At 40.1% G+C, this 17885-nt stretch overlaps 1 protein-coding gene across 3 annotated transcripts in view; it reads left to right on the forward strand.

Moving 5' to 3' along the window:
• LOC108048110 (tyramine beta-hydroxylase) overlaps window positions 1-15442 on the forward strand; it is a 36672-nt gene extending 21230 nt beyond the window's left edge. For all 3 annotated transcript variants that reach the window (XM_017128597.1, XM_017128604.1, XM_017128612.1), the window contains exons 3-8: window positions 9058-9416; window positions 9476-9627; window positions 10264-10655; window positions 11280-11629; window positions 12467-12654; window positions 14835-15442. In XM_017128597.1, coding sequence (XP_016984086.1) covers window positions 9058-9416; window positions 9476-9627; window positions 10264-10655; window positions 11280-11629; window positions 12467-12654; window positions 14835-15138 — 1745 coding nt within the window. In that variant the 3' untranslated portion in view covers window positions 15139-15442. The remainder of the gene's footprint in view (window positions 1-9057; window positions 9417-9475; window positions 9628-10263; window positions 10656-11279; window positions 11630-12466; window positions 12655-14834) is intronic.
• The last annotated feature ends 2443 nt before the right edge of the window (window positions 15443-17885 follow it).

The following is a 17885-nucleotide window of genomic DNA, read 5'->3' on the forward strand; positions in this document are numbered from 1 at the left end:
AATTGTTTGGCATTATTAGATAAAAAAATCATGATGTTACCTCTTATGAAAAATGAGAAAATCTGCTATCAATAGTTAAGGTCCTCACCTGCACAGAATATATATTATTTTGGCTGTGCGTCTTATTTTGGCTTTAGAATATATCTCCTTCTTCGGTTCTTTCTTTTCCGCCATCAGCATTTCAGATCACTTTTGCTTGTTTTTTCCCCTCTCAGGCGATTTAGCCCCTTCTGCTGGTGGCATCAAATAACCAAATGAAAACATGGTCCACGTTTCTTGTTCACTCCACTGTGGACCAACCACATCCACATCCACATCCTCATCCACATCCACTGCTCTTTTTCGGACTGCACTCGTTTAGACTTTGCTTGTTATCCCCTTGGAGTGGGTATAAGTACATAAATTGCATGTTTTGTTGTGGATAGAAAGTTTGCAACAGCGCAAAAGTATTTATAAAACCCTTTTTTCATTTGCATCAACTGATAAAGTTGGGATAAAGTTAGCCAATTCATTATCACCACTAGATCTAAAAGTTTATCGTTCAATTCAATTTGTTTAGCTAACTAGCTTCACTTTTAAAAAACGCAGGTGTCCACAAAAATAAAATATATTCTTGTATTTATGAATACAAAATTGAGCATATTAGAAAACAATTTTATTAGGTTTATTTTTTTAAGAAATTAATTAAGTAAAATAAACATATTTTGGATTTAAACTTTAATAATATACCATTTACAATTTTTTTTTTAGAAATGTTTGAAATGAACTAGGATAATTATTATTTATTTGTCAAGAAAAAGGTTAGCTTATTTTTAAGATTTAAGTTGTGGTTAAGTTTTTAAACAATTTTTAGAATAATATTGCTAACATTAAATAAGTGTGATTTTGAAAAACAAAAGGATAATTTCTAAATTCTAAACTGAATTGCATTATTAAAGATCATTTTTTAATTTAGTTGTCTCCTAAAATTAGAAGGGTACTTTAGCTTCGGGTTTAGTAAATTCCCTGACTATTTTTTTCGGGTATATCAATTTTGTTTAGGGCTGTGGCTTTGCAGCTTTGCTTTTGGCCCGTTTTTGCCGCTTTGGGCCGTTGTGTGGCCACGCGTTGGCGGTTTTTTTGTCGGCTGCCTGGATGTGGCCACACATGTGCCTTTCCCCTCGACCCCTGACCCCCGAGCAACTAAACCCCTATTCCCCCCCTCCCCCCTTGGTGCGTGGTCAGCTTTATTAGGTTCAAGTTGCATGGCGAACTTGTGGGCTATTCCCGCTGTTTTGCGTGTGCCTTTTAATTTATTTATCAGAGGCCGCATTCGCCGCCGCAGTTTTTGGGCCTTCCCTTCACCTCCCACATTTTGTGTTGCTCTTTTTTCGCTTTTTTGCTGGTGGTCAAAGCGTCATTTGGCCAAAACGTGGCCGTGGCAATTTGGCGGCTTTGTTATTTATGCAACAGCCTGCGGCAGTTTACATTCACGTGCGTTTTGGCCACGTTTTGCCCCCTTCTATAGCAACTTCTAACATATGCAACTCCCGTTTTCCGTTTTCCGCTTCCCAATATTGGATGCCAAATGTCGCCTTTGGGGGCCGTCCATATGCCACGCAAACAGCCCACAAAAATGCCAACTAAATTAACGCACAAAAAACATTGAAGCACATTTTGCTTTCCGAGGTTGTCACTTATGATTAATGCTGAATTTTTAGAGGATATGAAAGTTCCTTGTAAATTACAAATTTATCCAAAGCTGTTTTTCAAAATGTAATATTATTTCAATGTAATGTAAAAAATGTAAATGTAATATTATTCAGTTTTTATTTTATTTAAGGTGTTAAGATAAAATGAAATGAAAAACAGTTACAATTAATAGCTCAAAAATAAAATAATAAATATCACAAAGATTTATTTATTTATTTCTAACAAAGCTTAAGGTTCTCGTTTATTTAAAAACCATATTTATTTAAGGGTCTGAGTAAACAGTACTGCAAATAATCTTACTTTCGCTATTCTTGAAAACTAAAAGCCTTGAGAAAGAATTGTTTTTCTTTGCTTTTCAAAAGTTTGACAGTTGGTCGCTTAACTTGCCTTCAAATTATGAGGAAAACGTTGCTCGGACATTGGTATTAATTCCTAGCCACTTATCCCAAAGAGACGCCCCTTCCTCTCCGGAAAATCTCACCTCCCCCGGAGGCATTAACGATTCATTGGGCTTAGAGTTGGACATCCTAATGGATTATCGACTCGAGAGTGTCATTACTCAATATGTCACGGCAGTTGTTGAGCCACACCACTACCCACGCCAATACACCACCAAATATATATATATATATATATATAGACAAGTGGCAAATACCTTTCCCAAGATCGTTCGTCATCATCATCACTATGGGAATCATCATCGAAAGGTGGCGCAAAGTGGTTGCCATAAATAAGCTTTATGATAAACTAAACGTGCGCTCGTTTGTTCTAGACAATGTGCCAAATTGGTGTGTTTTAGTGATGGGAAGGGTACTGTTTCTCATCGTTTTATGGTCCAAAAATATACTATTATTAGGGATTATTAATCGTTGCGAATTTAACTCAGGGATAAACTTTTTATTTTGTCACTTAAATAAATTGTACATTGACTTTAAGCTACAATCCCAATTTAAACATTAAATTTCTTTAAAATTTAATTACTTTTAAAGGTATTTCATATTTCCTTCGTCTTGTGAAATAGCGTTTAATTTTAAACTTGCTGCCCTAATTTAGTTAATGTACCCAAGGCTTTAGGTACAGGTACACCCGCCCAGATACTTCCCATCACTGGGTGTGAGTGTGTGTTGGAGGGGTGTCATAAGAAGTCTATCAAAATGCCAATATATATGTGTGTGTTTTCAGCGTGTAAGCAGTGCAACCAATAAATCCTCAATAATTTATATTGAGCGTCGACCGCATTTCTGAGGTTTTTGGCAAGGGGAAATGGAAAGCGGAGGACGGAACGTGAGTGTCTAGGCGAAAGTGAAATTTGTTCAAATATTTGTCTCAATCAAAAAGGGAGTGTGGCAATATCACAGTCGCCTTGCAAAGGACGACCAAATCGTACTCATTATTTACTCAAAAAATGCGCTAAAATGTAGGCAACACTTTTCGGGAATTTGAGAAAGCAAAAAGGATATTGGCAAATAATAATTATGAACAAATATGGGCAGGAGTATAATAATAAAATCGGTTGCAGATGTGTTCAAACATTATGATTTCTTTCCTTTAAGTTGGTCGAAAGGAAATACATTTCCCGAGTATCAAAATAGCAACTAATGGATAATGGCAAATGGCGCTTCGACAATTGTCGAGTGCTCATGTCGAGCCATTTCATATCTCAAAGTGACAGCAGAAGAGGGCGAGGGAAAAGCGAAGGGGAGGGAAAAGGGCCACAAGGACGCAGTCAATTTATATTATGAGCCAATGTCCTGGACATGGCAATCGAAGTGGACAGATGAGGGCGCGGATAATGATAAGTGATAAGAGTAACAGGAGCGACAAGAAAAACAAGAAAAACAGCAACAGCAACAACCGACCGGCATGCACAAAAGGAATCCAATAAAGTGTTAAGTGGGGCAGCCAAAGAGAGAGAGAGAGAGAGGGGCGGAGAAAGCTGGGAAAAGGGGGAAAAGAACGGAGAAAGCACGAACATTTCATTCCCCAGATGCTTTTGCGTCACTTGAGCGGCAATTTGAATGGACGAATGGGAAACGGAATGCGAATGGGAAAGGGAAATGCTGGAAATGCGGCAAATGAGAGGGAAACGGGGGGAGGGTGGGAAAAGCCTCCAAAGCCAAGCTAAATCGTCCCCGGGCCAAACCAATTGACGATTTGTGCATAAACCATTATTATAATGACATCATCCCAGAGCGCCTGTGGCAGCCCATCGTCCAAATGCAAAAATTACACTGCCGGAAAAAAGGAATTTTCTATAATTCATAAAATAATATTCACAATTGTATTTGTTGTGCAAGTGTTTAAAATATATAAAATAATTTCTTAGAAAATTGTTTGTGTTGAGTGTTAAGCATTGTCAAGAATAAAACAATTTACATTGCGTTAACTAAATTAGACTTATTTTTTGGAAAACATGAGCTATATCACAAACTTTTACTATAAAAAAATATAAATAAAAATAGAAATAAAAAATAATATAAAAAAAATAAAATATTTAAGTAGTTTTTACAGATGTGCAGAATGGGCACCCCATTCTCTGAATGTAATTTTGAGGAGCACTTTGGTATGTTCGATGGGAACTTAAGAGAATCGAAATGATGGGCGGGTGGCGAGGAATTGGACATGCCTTCAAGTGCCGTTCGCTCGCATCCAGTAAATAATAAGAAAATTCCTGTGCGCCTTGGCATTTCCGCGCCGAACATCCTCATCATTCCCGTCATTCGTCCGGAGACACAAAACTATGCGGCGCAGCCCCGAAGGATCTCCCGTCCCAGGACCAACCATTCAAAGGAGGAGCACAGCGTCAAAGTGGCATTTCAAGTTCAAGCGGGGCGGAAAAATCGGATCGGAAAAGTTTTCGATTGGATAAGGGGCGAACACAACTGAGAAGCAGTCGAGCAAATGCAATAAACTTCAAGTTTATTAAATTTTATCACACTCATACCTCGACTTATGGACTGTATGTGGCCGGGCAATTGTTTGCCCGGAATCAAATTGCCAAAAGACCAAAGGAAAAGTGTAAATTCCGAGGATGCGAGCGGCAATGGCAGTGGCAGTGGCAGCCTCCCAATCAATGTCAAATCAAATCAAGTCGGCCAGTTCCACCGACTGAATCTACAATGAACTCGCAGCACTGACCCACGAACTCATTCCAACATAATATAAAAAGACGATACAAATTGAATTACTTAGGTAGGCAGATATGGTTATACTTACCCGCATAATACGGCTATTAAGTGAGCGGGGCAGCCGAAACTCCAGGGGAATTCCAAAAGATTCAGTTCAAGGTTTAAAGCTATCAAGTTTATTATATGGACACCAAAATATGCTATCTATATTTAGTTAAATAAAAGAAGCGAAGGTTGTAAGCAACTTTATGCAAATCATAAATTCAAAGTCAGTTACATTTTAAATCCAGAAACATTAGTTTTATTTTAAAATCAATTTTCAAACTATAACGAATTACTTGGCATACATTATTGAAATCATTAAATTTATGCCAGTTGCATTTCAAATTAAGCCCTTAAAAATGCTTATTTGTAATTAATTAAAGGTACAAAAAGATATATTTTCTGCAAAGTAATATGCCTTCTGCGATTAAGTTAATATGTAGAGTGCCCTAAATTCCATTGTGTTGCCGAATTTCAAAGCAAACACACATAACGCATTCCAAGTAATTACAGATCAACCAGCCAATTATGATTTGAACTCGTTTGGCACTGGTTTCGAACTGGGTTCTTTTGGGTGAACGAAACCGATTTGTTTCGTATTACCAAACTTTTGCCGGAGAAAGAAAGTGGGGGGGAGGGGGGTTACGGGCTTTCAGTTCCGGTTCGATTTGGGTGAGGGGGGGGAGGTGAGTCTGCGGTTGGGCCGATGTGCATGTTTCTGTGTTCGTGCCGCTTGTAAAAGTGAAGTGAGACATATGTACAGTAACAAATCAATTTTAGTGGCAAACACAGACAAGGGGCGGTGGGTGGCAAGTGGGTGGTGCCGCGAGTGGAGCCGAAACCCGTTTTGGGGCATATTACTTCCGCCGAACTTGATTGAACTGCTCTGGTCCGAACAGCGAACGAGCGGAAAGCGAAATTCATCAACGCACCATTGCCCAAAATCCGAGGCACACCAACCAACACCACCCACCCCAACCCTCTTATCCACTTCCATCCGCCACCCATGTCAAATTCGAACGCCCCCCCCTCCCCCCGTCCGTGTAAAAAAACCACGGACCCCTGTCACTTTTGATTGTAATCGAGTGTTTTTATTGTCGCCCTCTCGCTCTCGCCGTTGCTCTGCCTCCTGTGTCTTCATCTAGCTACACTGGACAAAAAATTGTATTTTATTTCATCAAGTTTTTCCTATTCAAAAAGAAAGAGGCAAGTGCATTTGTAAGCTCATTTCTATGTTATGAATGGGTTATAGTTAAAGCTAAATCTGCTGTAATAATCCACTTTTATTTAGCATAGACTTACTTAAAATATTTTGTTTAAAAATAATTTTAACATAATTTTGATTTTACAATGTATTTGTTCTTGTAAAAAATTTAAATTAAATAAAATCTTATTGTAAATATATAATTTTAAAAAGCTTTAAGATATATGATTGGACAGCTATATTTTTGGAAATAGGGTAACACAAAAAAAAAAAATATTTATGTTTTTTTTTAAATCCCATTAAAAATAAAGGAATTTTAAATATGAATTATTTTGCTTGCTTTTTTTTGCTATGTGTGCGCACTGACAAACAGTTTGATATACTTTACGAACTGCGCTGCAAAGCCACATCCACCATCAACGTTCACAGCCACATCCACATCCACCTCCACATCCACATCCTGAGTCCTGCGTCCTGAGTCCGGAGTCCTGGCCATGGTCCTCGTCCTCGTGCTCGAGCTCGTGCTCGTCCTAGTCGTCCTCGATCTCGGCGTGTGTTTGCCAATTGGATTTGACATTTTATTGGGTTTTCCTTCGCTCTCGTTACTGCCGCTCCACTGGATCCACGATTGCTGTTGTTGTTGATATTGTTGCCGTAATTGATGTGCCTGATGTGCTGCCGTTTCGACCAAGTCGCTGCCAACATAAATCCACGCTGTCCCTTCAGCCCCTCCCTCTTCCATGGATTCCATTCCATGGTTTCCCCGAGTTACGAAGTTCCTGGGGGTTATGAGGCTTTATTGACCGGGCAGTGGATGAATTGAAGTCGCGTGGCTTGCTTTTATTTGGGTAATTAGTAGAAGGCAACTTGATTATCGCACCATCTCCACGGATGCCCAGTTGCCGGGATTGGTAACCAAAGCAGACGAGCCGCCTTAATGGCCAGCAATAACTCGGGCTGTCCAGAAGGACGGGCCACCCAGGACAACGAGGACTCACAGGACTCACAGGACTCGGGGCTGAGTAACAGGTCGGATAACACTGACAGCACGGGTTCCCGCGGGAAATTGGCCCCGCAGCTGGGCTATCCAATCGTAGTCAATCTGAGCTGGCCTAATTAATAAATTGAACTAGCACTTTCCCACAGGGTGTTGTCTCTAATAAACCAAAGACCCTGTCTGTTAATCTGGGCAATTCAACTTATTTTGCTGAAAATAAAAAACTCATAGATGTTCTGTAAACATATTGAAAACACTCTTCGTCTCTGTTCAAAGGGCTTCATAATATCTTAAGTGTATCAGAAGCTAAGACAGTTGGCAAAAAAACAAATGGTTTGGTATGACTAAAATTTAAGTCAATACAAAATCTACTAAATTTTGCAGGATATTATATAAATTACTTTCTCTAAAAAGAATAAAGCTATAAATTCTATAAAAAACAAGAAAGGAAAGCTAACTTCGGGCGGAGCTGAAGTTGAAATACCCTTGCAGAATACTCTGTAAATTATATTCTTCAAAATTATTCATATGATGCATTCTTAATACTCATAAAAAATCCAAACTCCCTAACTTTAAAAACACCAAAGTTATGGCATTTCCAATCGTTCAGTTATATGCCAGCTATAGGATATAGTCGGCCGATCCTTATGAAGTTTGGTAGGTCGGATTAATTGGCCAAAAATAAAGCTCATAGAAAATCCCAACTTCCTAACTTAAAAAAAACCAAAGTTATGGCTTTTCCGATCGTTCAGTTATATGGCAGCTATATGATATAGTCGCCCGATCCGGCTCGTTCCGACTTATATACTACCTGCAATAGAAAGACTACTTTTGGGAAAGTTTCAAGCAGATAGCTTTAAAACTGAGGGACTAGTTTGCGTAGAAACGGACGGACAGACGGACATGGCTAAATCGACTCTCCTGGTGATGCTGATCAAGAATATATATACTTTATAGGGTCGGAAATGTCTCCTTCACTGCGTTGCCAACTTTTGACAGAAATTATAATACCCTCTGCAAGGGTATAAAAATGCGTTTTAAATATATGTTTTTAATAGCCAAAATCCAGAAAAAACAGCAAATTTTTTCAGTTTTTTAATCAAAACCCTTGGAAATAATGGTCAGATCTTGGAATGTCATACCTCGTTGAATTCGTTACAAAATTTCCAATCGAATGGTATTCTCAGCTCAAAAATTTTATTTTGGGCCATATTTGGAAAAAAATCAAGTGTTACCCCTTATCAAAAATGCGAAAATCGGTCAAAAAATGAAATTTACTAAAACCTCCTGGAATCGATTGTGTAGGCTGTCAGCTACACAGAACAGTCATTCTTTTCGCTGTGCGTCTTCTTTTAGCAAAGCTACAACAAAACAAGAAAGGAAAGCTAACTTCGGGCGGAGCCGAAGTTGATATACACTTGCAGAATATTATGTACATTATGTTCTCCAAAATTATTCATGTGATGCATTCTTAATACTCATAAAAAATCCCAACTTCCTAACTTTAAAAACACCAAAGTTATGGCATTTCCAATCGTTCAGTTATATGGCAGCTATAGGATATAGTCGGCCGATCCCGGCCGTTCCGACATAAATACTGCGTGCAAAGGAAAGAAGGGTGTGTGCAAAGTTTAAGTGCGATATCTTTAAAACTGAGAGACTAGTTCGCGTAGAAACAGACAGACGGACAGACAGACGGACAGACAGACGGACAGACGGACATGGCTATATCAACTCAGGAGGTGATCCTGATCAATCGAATATATATACTTTATAGGGTCGGAGATGTCTCCTTCACTGCGTTGCACACTTTTGACCAAAATTATAATACCCTCTGCAAGGGTATAAAAAGAAGTGAAACTAATTTAAAGACATTTTCACTCCTTCTCGTTTATTTTTAAACACCAAATCTAAGATATACTAAGTCTGAGTAAATATCGATATTTGCAATTATACTTTAAATTTAGCCCTGAATCCCCAATCCTCTCCTTTAGGATTGTCGGACACGAAGCTCCACGAGATCTACCTGGACGACAAGGAGATCAAGTTGAGCTGGATGGTGGACTGGTACAAGCAGGAGGTGCTCTTCCACCTGCAGAACGCCTTCAACGAGCAGCACAGGTGGTTCTATCTGGGATTCTCGAAGCGGGGCGGCCTGGCCGATGCGGATATTTGCTTCTTCGAGAACCAGAACGGGTTCTTCAACGCGGTGACCGATACGTACACCAGTCCGGATGGACGGTGGGTGAGGCGGGACTACCAGCAGGACTGCGAGGTCTTCAAGATGGACGAGTTCACGCTGGCCTTCCGGCGCAAGTTCGACACCTGTGATCCCCTGGATCTCCGACTCCACGTGAGTTAATCCCTGGGGAGAGTTGATCCGCCTGGACTATATGGTATTCCGTTTTCCAGGAGGGCACCATGTACGTGGTTTGGGCCCGCGGGGAAACGGAGCTGGCCCTGGAGGATCACCAGTTCGCCCTGCCCAATGTGACTGCTCCGCACGAGGCGGGTGTCAAGATGCTGCAGTTGCTCCGTGCCGACAAGATACTTATTCCCGAGAAGTAAGTGGAGGCATGCGATATAGTGTTTTAGATAACAAATCACTTACATTTGTGGCAATTAATATGAAAAATGAAAACTATAGGATATGGTAATTCGACTTTAGTAAAATAAATCAAAGTAATGGTCCACAAATAACATAAGCACTAGAAAACAAGAGTACTAAAACAGGAGTATTTTATGGCCAATATTAGCAACAAACTACTCGTGTTTCGCGTTTTGATCAAAACGCTGGTAAATAGTTTTCCAATGCTGGAATTTCATACATCGTTTAATTCGTTATAAAATTTCCAAAATACAAAATTTTATAAAAAAATTGTTTTTGAAAGCATTAAAAGCGTGAAAAATATTCAGCCCAAAATCCGGAACTAATGAATTCTCATTTTATTATATATAATTTATTGGTACAAATTACTTTCATATAACCAAAATTTTTAATAGTTACTATTAAGAACAAAGCCCAAGATGTGTATACAAAAAAATTACTAAATACACATAGTCCAGATTACTATGTGTATTAAGTAATTACTAAATACGTAGTCCAGATTACTATGTGTATTAAGTAATTTGTATTTAAACAAAATAGTTCCCATTGTTTACTAAACATCAATTACTTACTGTACGGTCTTCCGCTTCAGCGATCTGGATCATGTGGAGATCACCCTGAAGGAGGCGCCCATTCCCAACCGGGAGACGACCTACTGGTGCCACGTGCAGCGTTTGGAGGGCGATCTCCGGCGGCGCCACCACATCGTCCAGTTCGAGCCGCTGATCCGATCCCCGGGCATCGTGCACCACATGGAGGTGTTCCACTGCGAGGCCGGCGAGCGGGAGGAGATCCCGCTGTACAACGGCGACTGCGAGCAGCTGCCGCCGCCGGCCAAGGTCTGCTCCAAGGTGATGGTGCTGTGGGCCATGGGCGCCGGCACCTTCACCTATCCCCCGGAGGCGGGGCTGCCCATCGGCGGGCCCGGCTTCAATCCCTACGTCCGGCTGGAGGTCCATTTCAATAATCCGGAGAAGCAGGCTGGTGAGTGTGCTGACCCCAGATGGCAGATGGCTTAAGCAAAAGGGGATTACGACCACGTCCCGACAGCCCCCATTTGGTTAAGTGATGAGCTGCATCGCCACACGTGGCGCAGTGGAGGGATTTCGTTTCCAGCTTTAAGCTTATTACGTTCCCTGCTGTTCGTGTACATAAACTTTAATTGGAACTCAATTTGGGCGCCATTAGGATAACATATCCATATTATATCAGTCGAGAAAATATATTTTTTTTGCAGCTAAATAACCAGTCGTAGAAGCAGTTTCGAAACCATTATTGTAGCTTAAAATCCAGTTTTAACGCTCTGAGTAATCATTTTTAATTGTTTACATTTTATAAAGTTTTAAGATTTGTATTTATGGAAACAACTTGAAGAGAAAAAGTTAGCATACTTATAAGCTGTTTTACTAGTCGTATACGCAATGTAAGAAGTAGTGTACAAAAATTCTTTGCTCTACTTTAATGAGTTAGTATCATGTAATTTTCGAATTAATGTGTACAAATTAATATAGTTTAATATTTTTAAGCTCATGAATTTAACTGGTCCTGGTTAAGGCCAATCAATATTAATCATCCGCCCCGTTGCCGCCTGGCCAATCCCCTTTTCAGGTTTGATTGACAACTCCGGCTTCCGCATCAAGATGTCGAAGACACTGCGTCAATATGACGCCGCCGTAATGGAACTGGGTCTGGAGTACTCCGACAAGATGGCTATCCCGCCCGGCCAGACCGCCTTCCCGCTGAGCGGCTACTGCGTGGCGGACTGCACCCGGGCCGCTCTGCCGGCGACGGGCATCATCATCTTCGGCTCCCAGCTGCACACCCACCTGCGCGGCGTCCGCGTCCTCACCCGCCACTTCCGCGGGGAGCAGGAGCTGCGCGAGGTGAACCGCGACGACTTCTACTCGCACCACTTCCAGGAGATGCGCACCCTGCACTACAAGCCACGTGTCCTGCCGGTGAGTGCCCCACATCCCAGACTTCCATTCGGGTCTTGTGTGCATCATATTAGTATTGTAATACACAACTTCACTGCAAGTCACATACCACTACCATGTTTATGCCATGAATTTCATGAATTCTTAAATACGTAAAGTCAAAATAGACCTCGTTTATGCGATGTCTGTATCTTATCGAATTCATAAAATGCTAATAGTAAAACCGCCTGGTGTATCAGTCAGGTGGCCATCGATAACCCAATAACAAATAACAAATAAACATAAGCTAGTGACGTCATTAGGTGAAGGTGTAGACTTTTTTGGGCCTATTATAAAACAAATACAATTTGGCAACACTGCACTATTTCATGAATTCACCCAAAAGGCATGGTCATCGTTCGTTTCCCATTTAATGAAATGATTTCATGAAATGGTCATTGCATAAACCAGAAAACAAAGTTACCTAAGTTTTACAAATAATTACCCAAAAGATAAGCCTAGCTCGAATATTTTAGGTAAATCTTTTTTATCTCATTATCTCATTTTCTTTTTCTATAAAATTATGCTAGAATTTTGGCCATTATTTATTAAATTGTAGCCCATTTTGATACTTTAAAGGTCAGATTGTTCGCTAAGTGTATTTGCCCAAATAACTGTAACTGTGGGTAAGAAATGTCATTTTACATTCACAATTTTACGCTGAATAGAAAAAACTAACTTTCCTTAGTTTCACATCGCAGACAACTTAAGACCACTCTTTAAACGTTTTTCTACATTTTTGGTGGTGCCTTTAATTCTCCGTTTTAGTTTCAGCCTTGATATACTTGTTAGCTGTACCATCTACCATTGTTTTTTTAGGGCGACGCCTTGGTGACCACTTGCTACTACGACACGAAGAACGAACAGACCGCCACCCTCGGGGGATTCTCCATCAGCGACGAGATGTGCGTCAACTACATCCACTACTACCCGGCCACCAAACTGGAGGTCTGCAAGAGTTCCGTGTCCGAGGAGACGCTCGAGAACTACTTCATCTACATGAAGCGGTGAGTGGGATCACAGGGTTAAATTAAATAAATATATTAGGCATTAGTTAGGTACTTAGGAGATGTTGTTATATTTTTGGATTGTTCTTTGTAAAGTCACTGGAATTCGGTTAGAAAAAATGTCACATGAAATTCACTACTTATTTAATGCTATTGTATAAAGAGATTTAGCTTACAAACCATTAATAATGGAAGCTAATCATAATTGTTGGTTGAGGAGATTTTGATATCTTTAAAGTGAAGGAGCGCTACAAGTTTTCTTAACTTGTAAATTACTACGGCAATCACAATATCCTCACAAAATTGATTTGATTACATTAGATTTGATCGCAGAACTCCCAAAACCAACGAAAGCCCTTTGATTTTGAAATGTGCTGCAGGCGAATTCCTTGCTTGCTCATTCCCTAGTTTGCGTTATTCTTTTTTATTTCTCCTTTTTTTTTTTTTGGCCTGCCTTTATTCAACAATTATAACGCCCATGCACATTCATGGCATTCTATCCATCCGTCCCGCGGGCGTTTGCGGCGTTAATGGAAGAAATATTTTTTAATCTACGCAGCGAAACCGACGACAGACGACGTCACAATGGAAGTGGCGTGGATTTAGGGGGGTTCTAGGAGGGTTTAAGGGGGTTTTAGGGGGTCTAAGGGGGTTTTAGGGGGTCTAAGGGGGTACGGCGGTTTCTAAGGGGCTTAAGGGTGATGAGCGGTGGCATTGTGGGTTTTCATTAAGGGGTTCTTCCGCTCAGCTCCTTGTGCATCAAAGGGAAACTTTTCGGCATTCCCTTTCAAGGCCCCGATTCCTTGGCGCATTCATAACGGCGAAATTCTCTTTGTTACGCCCCCCCCTTCCCGCATCCCTTCATTTTGGCCCTATTCCTATTCGGTTGGCCCAAAAGGTGTTCGCTAATTGCCAACTTTAAGCAGTTGAGCAGCGGTTGATGGCGAAGTTTGCATTAGATTAGGGTCACCGCAACGGGGAAACTTGGAACTCGTCCTTGGCGGAGGAGCATCAACCATCAGCCAGGTGGGAGTGGCAAATGGAAATGGCTGGCTAAAGTTCAAGTTATTGTTGCGGTTACACTCTGCACTCAGCCGGCGCTTAGCAAGGCTTTAATCATTGTACTCCCCGCAGCATAGGATAGTCCATAAAAGTTGGGCCACCCAGCAATGTTTGTATTCCGCAATGAATATGTTGGGGTTAGTTTTCGATTATTCGGTCTATTTATTAGTATTAAAACCACAACTTGGCCTATTGGTATTAGGTCAACTTAAAGACGGTGAGTGATTTGTCGTCGTGGGTCGGCAGAAAAGAATACTTGGATATGCTCAAATCAGATCGGAACTGATTTAAAACCCTATTTTGGGAATTGATCTCTTGTAAAAGAGTGATTTAAAATTTGACTTCTAGAGTGCATAACTTTACCAGATTTAATCCGATTGCTAAGTTGCATATCTCTAAAGACTTGTGATTCGATCCTTTTCATATCCATTTCATATCCATTTTCATGTTAGTTATTTCTAATTTTCCGATGTCTTATAATACAGTGACTCAAAATTTGACTTCGAGGGTCCATAACTTCACCAAATTTAATCCGATTCCAAAGTGGCTTACCTCTAAAGACTTGTTATTCGATTCTCTAAAAAACTGCATTCAAAATTTTCAATTTAAAGTTGATCAAATTTTTGTCCCAATTTCATGTCAGTTATTTCTAATTTTCCGATGTCTTGTAATACAGTGACTCAAAATTTGACTTCGAGGGTCCATAACTTACCAAATTTAAGCCGATAATGCAGTGCAAAATCGACATAGCTTCAGTGTTTTTTAGTAATGTAGTAATAAATTTAGTAATAAATTAAAATTTAGTCGTTTTGTAATAACTGCAAGGGTATATAAACTTCGGTTTGCCGAAGTTTTGCTTCCTTTCTTGTTGAATTTAACTTTTGTAGAAAAAAATAGGTCGGCAAAGCGCAGAAGAATACTTGCCAATCCCCAATATTTAAAAACCCTATTTCGGAATATACTTCCTGTTAACTTTAGTGGTCTCGTTCTCAGTTACTTTGAATTTTACTTTTGTAGGATGAGAGCAGTACCTCAAGTGTCTAGGATAGAGATCGTATATATATAATATTTAGGAATATATATTCTCAATAATCTACATAGTCCTTTTCCCCCCGCAGCACGGAGCACCAGCACGGCGTGCACCTGAACGGAGCCAGGTCGTCCAACTACCGGAGCATCGAGTGGAGTCAGCCCCGTGTCGACCAGCTGTACACCATGTACATCCAGGAGCCGCTGAGCATGCAGTGCAACAGGTCCGATGGCACTCGCTTCGAGGGGCGTGGCAGCTGGGAGGGCGTGGCGGCGACGCCCGTGCAAATCCGCATACCCATCCACCGCAAACTGTGCCCCAACTACAATCCGCTCTGGCTGAGGCCGTTGGAGAAGGGCGAGTGCGATTTGCTTGGGGAGTGCATCTATTAGGGCGCTATGCATTAGGCATTAGCCGAAGGGCGCACTCCCGATGGGTGGCGTGGGGGCGTGGCATAATACGTAGCACACAAATACACAACAGCACACACGGGCACACATCAGCACACGAAATGGATTAAACGGGGATTTCGTTTTCAACAGTCGTACCTCCATAATCTGAACTTTTGCAACGCGAATTTTTAAGGAAATCACTTCTTTTTTTTGGATTTCTTAACTCTTGTTTCAGCGTACATACTTCAAGTACATACATATGCATACATATGATATATTATTTTAAAAAAATTAAAAATTTAGTATTTAGTTTTATTTTCATTTAAAAAAGCTTATCAAATTTAAACAAAATATTTATCTAGTAAAAGATGATAACTAAAAACAATTATGAAAACTTTTTTTAGAAAAACTATATGAATTGAAATGAAAATTGATATCAGTCCTAACGACGAAATGATCCCTTAAAGTATAAAACATAACTTGTCAGAAGAAAACTCCATTTCAAATTAAATGGCTTTAATTATAATTTTAATTTTATTTTAAGCTGCAAAACTTAGTTTTATGAGCTATGTAAGTTCGACTGTAGTCGCCCGTTCATCCGGATCGCCATTAGCTTATCATCGTCCTTTTTGTGCGTGTGTGTGCGTGTGTGTGTGTGGGCCAAAGTGAAAGCGCAAGGGCAACAGGCCAAAACAAATGTTTTCACTCTTTAAATAACTAATGCATTTACCAATCCCGCCCGTGTTTTTTTTTCCCCCCTTCGCTTTCGCTTTCGCTTTTGCTTTCGACTTTGCCTTTGCCTTTGGCTTGTGTTTGTGTTCGTGCTCGTGCCCTTTGCCCTTGTTGTCTTGGCAAGCCTTTGAAATTTGCCGACTGACAGCGCCGCCAGGCTAAAACGTTTAACACAAAGCAGCTTACAAGGCATGGCCCACACACACACACACACACACACACACACTCCCACACAGGCACACTCACAAACACCAACGCACCCGCACTGAACTTGGCTCAGACAAAATTGTAGCATACTTCTCAGCGCCAGCTGAAAAATTAAATGGCCAACTGACTGAATGGAACGGAACGGACTTAAATGGACGGGACGAAGTGTCCGGAACCAAGAAGGCCAGGAAAATGGGGTGAGGGGGGAGGGCGCACTGTTTATACAATATAAATGAGCAAACTTTTGATGCAACCCGACGTTGCCAAGTCTAATTACCAAGAAGCTCGAAGAAAAACGCAAGACGAAAAGGCGGACAAAAATCTAAAAAAAAAAAATAGATGGCTATTGGCTTGGGATCTTATTGGAAATGTGAAAGATTGGCACCACTTAAACGGGGGCAAGGCATCATGGGGCATGGTCGATGGGCTACCAGCAGCCAGGAGCTTACCACATGCACCCGTGTACTTTTGGATATCCCCCACTATCTCCATCATTCCTTCACCCTGGTTTTCTTCTTATTTAATTCTCATCTGACCAACACAGACACACACACACACACACACACAAAACATACATTTGAGTAAACATGTAATGGATACGTTTAAGTGTAGCCAACATACATATGTAAGATGTGATAATTGTTCTATGGCTATAAAAGAAATATATATACACATGAATATATAAACTATGTAGATGAAATATTTATAAAAAACAAAAACGAATCGAAAGCGAAACCAAAAAAAAAGTAAAATGTATAATTTATCTAATAAAAACTGACCACCATACCAGAATTATGTCTGCGATCATATAATTATTTATGCGGGAAAAACGTGGGAAATTAAATTAATTAAGTACCCTTACCACATGCTCTTGATTTCAAAGTTGAGTGTACTTTAAATTGGACAACATAACGGAGTCACGGAAATCCCAGAATGTTTGGCATTATTCGAGAGCTTAACCCGTTCATTGATGGACATTCGCTTTTTACTGCCCTTTTTGCACATTTAATCCTTAAACGCGTTGACTGACGACCGGTCATTTTAATTGATTTTTCAGTTTTGTGCACAATTTTTGTGTGACCAACAAAAAAAAAAAAGGACAAGCGCACGGGTAGTCATGAGAATATCAACGACAACACAGGCTGACTTCGGCAAGCCGAAGTTGTAAAACCCTTGCAGCCACAACGAAATTGGATGACTTTGCCTATATAACACAGCTAGAGGTAAAAGTCAACTTAAGGAATGGACGAAATGGTTACATCCTGGTTTTTTCCAAAAACTGGTCAAATATAAAATTTGTTTAGCTGTGATTGGAAATTTTATAACGAATTAAACGACATTCCATTATTTAACCAGTATTTCATAAAAAGTATTTTGATAAAAAAAAATTTTGAACTAACCTTTTCTGGATTTTGGCCAAAACATATTGCATTCGTAATTATTTATTAAGAAATTTGTCTAAGATGAAATTGTAGCTGTAAATGCCGCTCGATCGGAAATTTGATAACGAATTCAACGAGGTATAACATTCTAACATTTGGCGATTATTTTCCGTAATTTGACAATAAAACACGTTTTTTAACGGGTTTTTGTTCTAATTTCTCCAAAACTAGATGCACAGCCAAATGAATGATTGTGTTGCTGAGGCCGTAACTATTGATTCTATAGATATGGCCAGAATTGCAGATATATGACAGCTACAGGTTATAGTCAAATTTGACTCGATTGTTCCCATGACAGCTATGTGGTTTTCAAACTTGATATCCTATATATCAACGCTTACAAAAGTTAAGTATTACTCGCCATGT

The sequence above is a fragment of the Drosophila rhopaloa genome, unplaced genomic scaffold (assembly GCF_018152115.1).
Source record: "Drosophila rhopaloa isolate 14029-0021.01 unplaced genomic scaffold, ASM1815211v1 contig_3, whole genome shotgun sequence".
In the NCBI taxonomy this organism is placed as follows: Eukaryota; Metazoa; Arthropoda; class Insecta; order Diptera; family Drosophilidae; genus Drosophila; species Drosophila rhopaloa.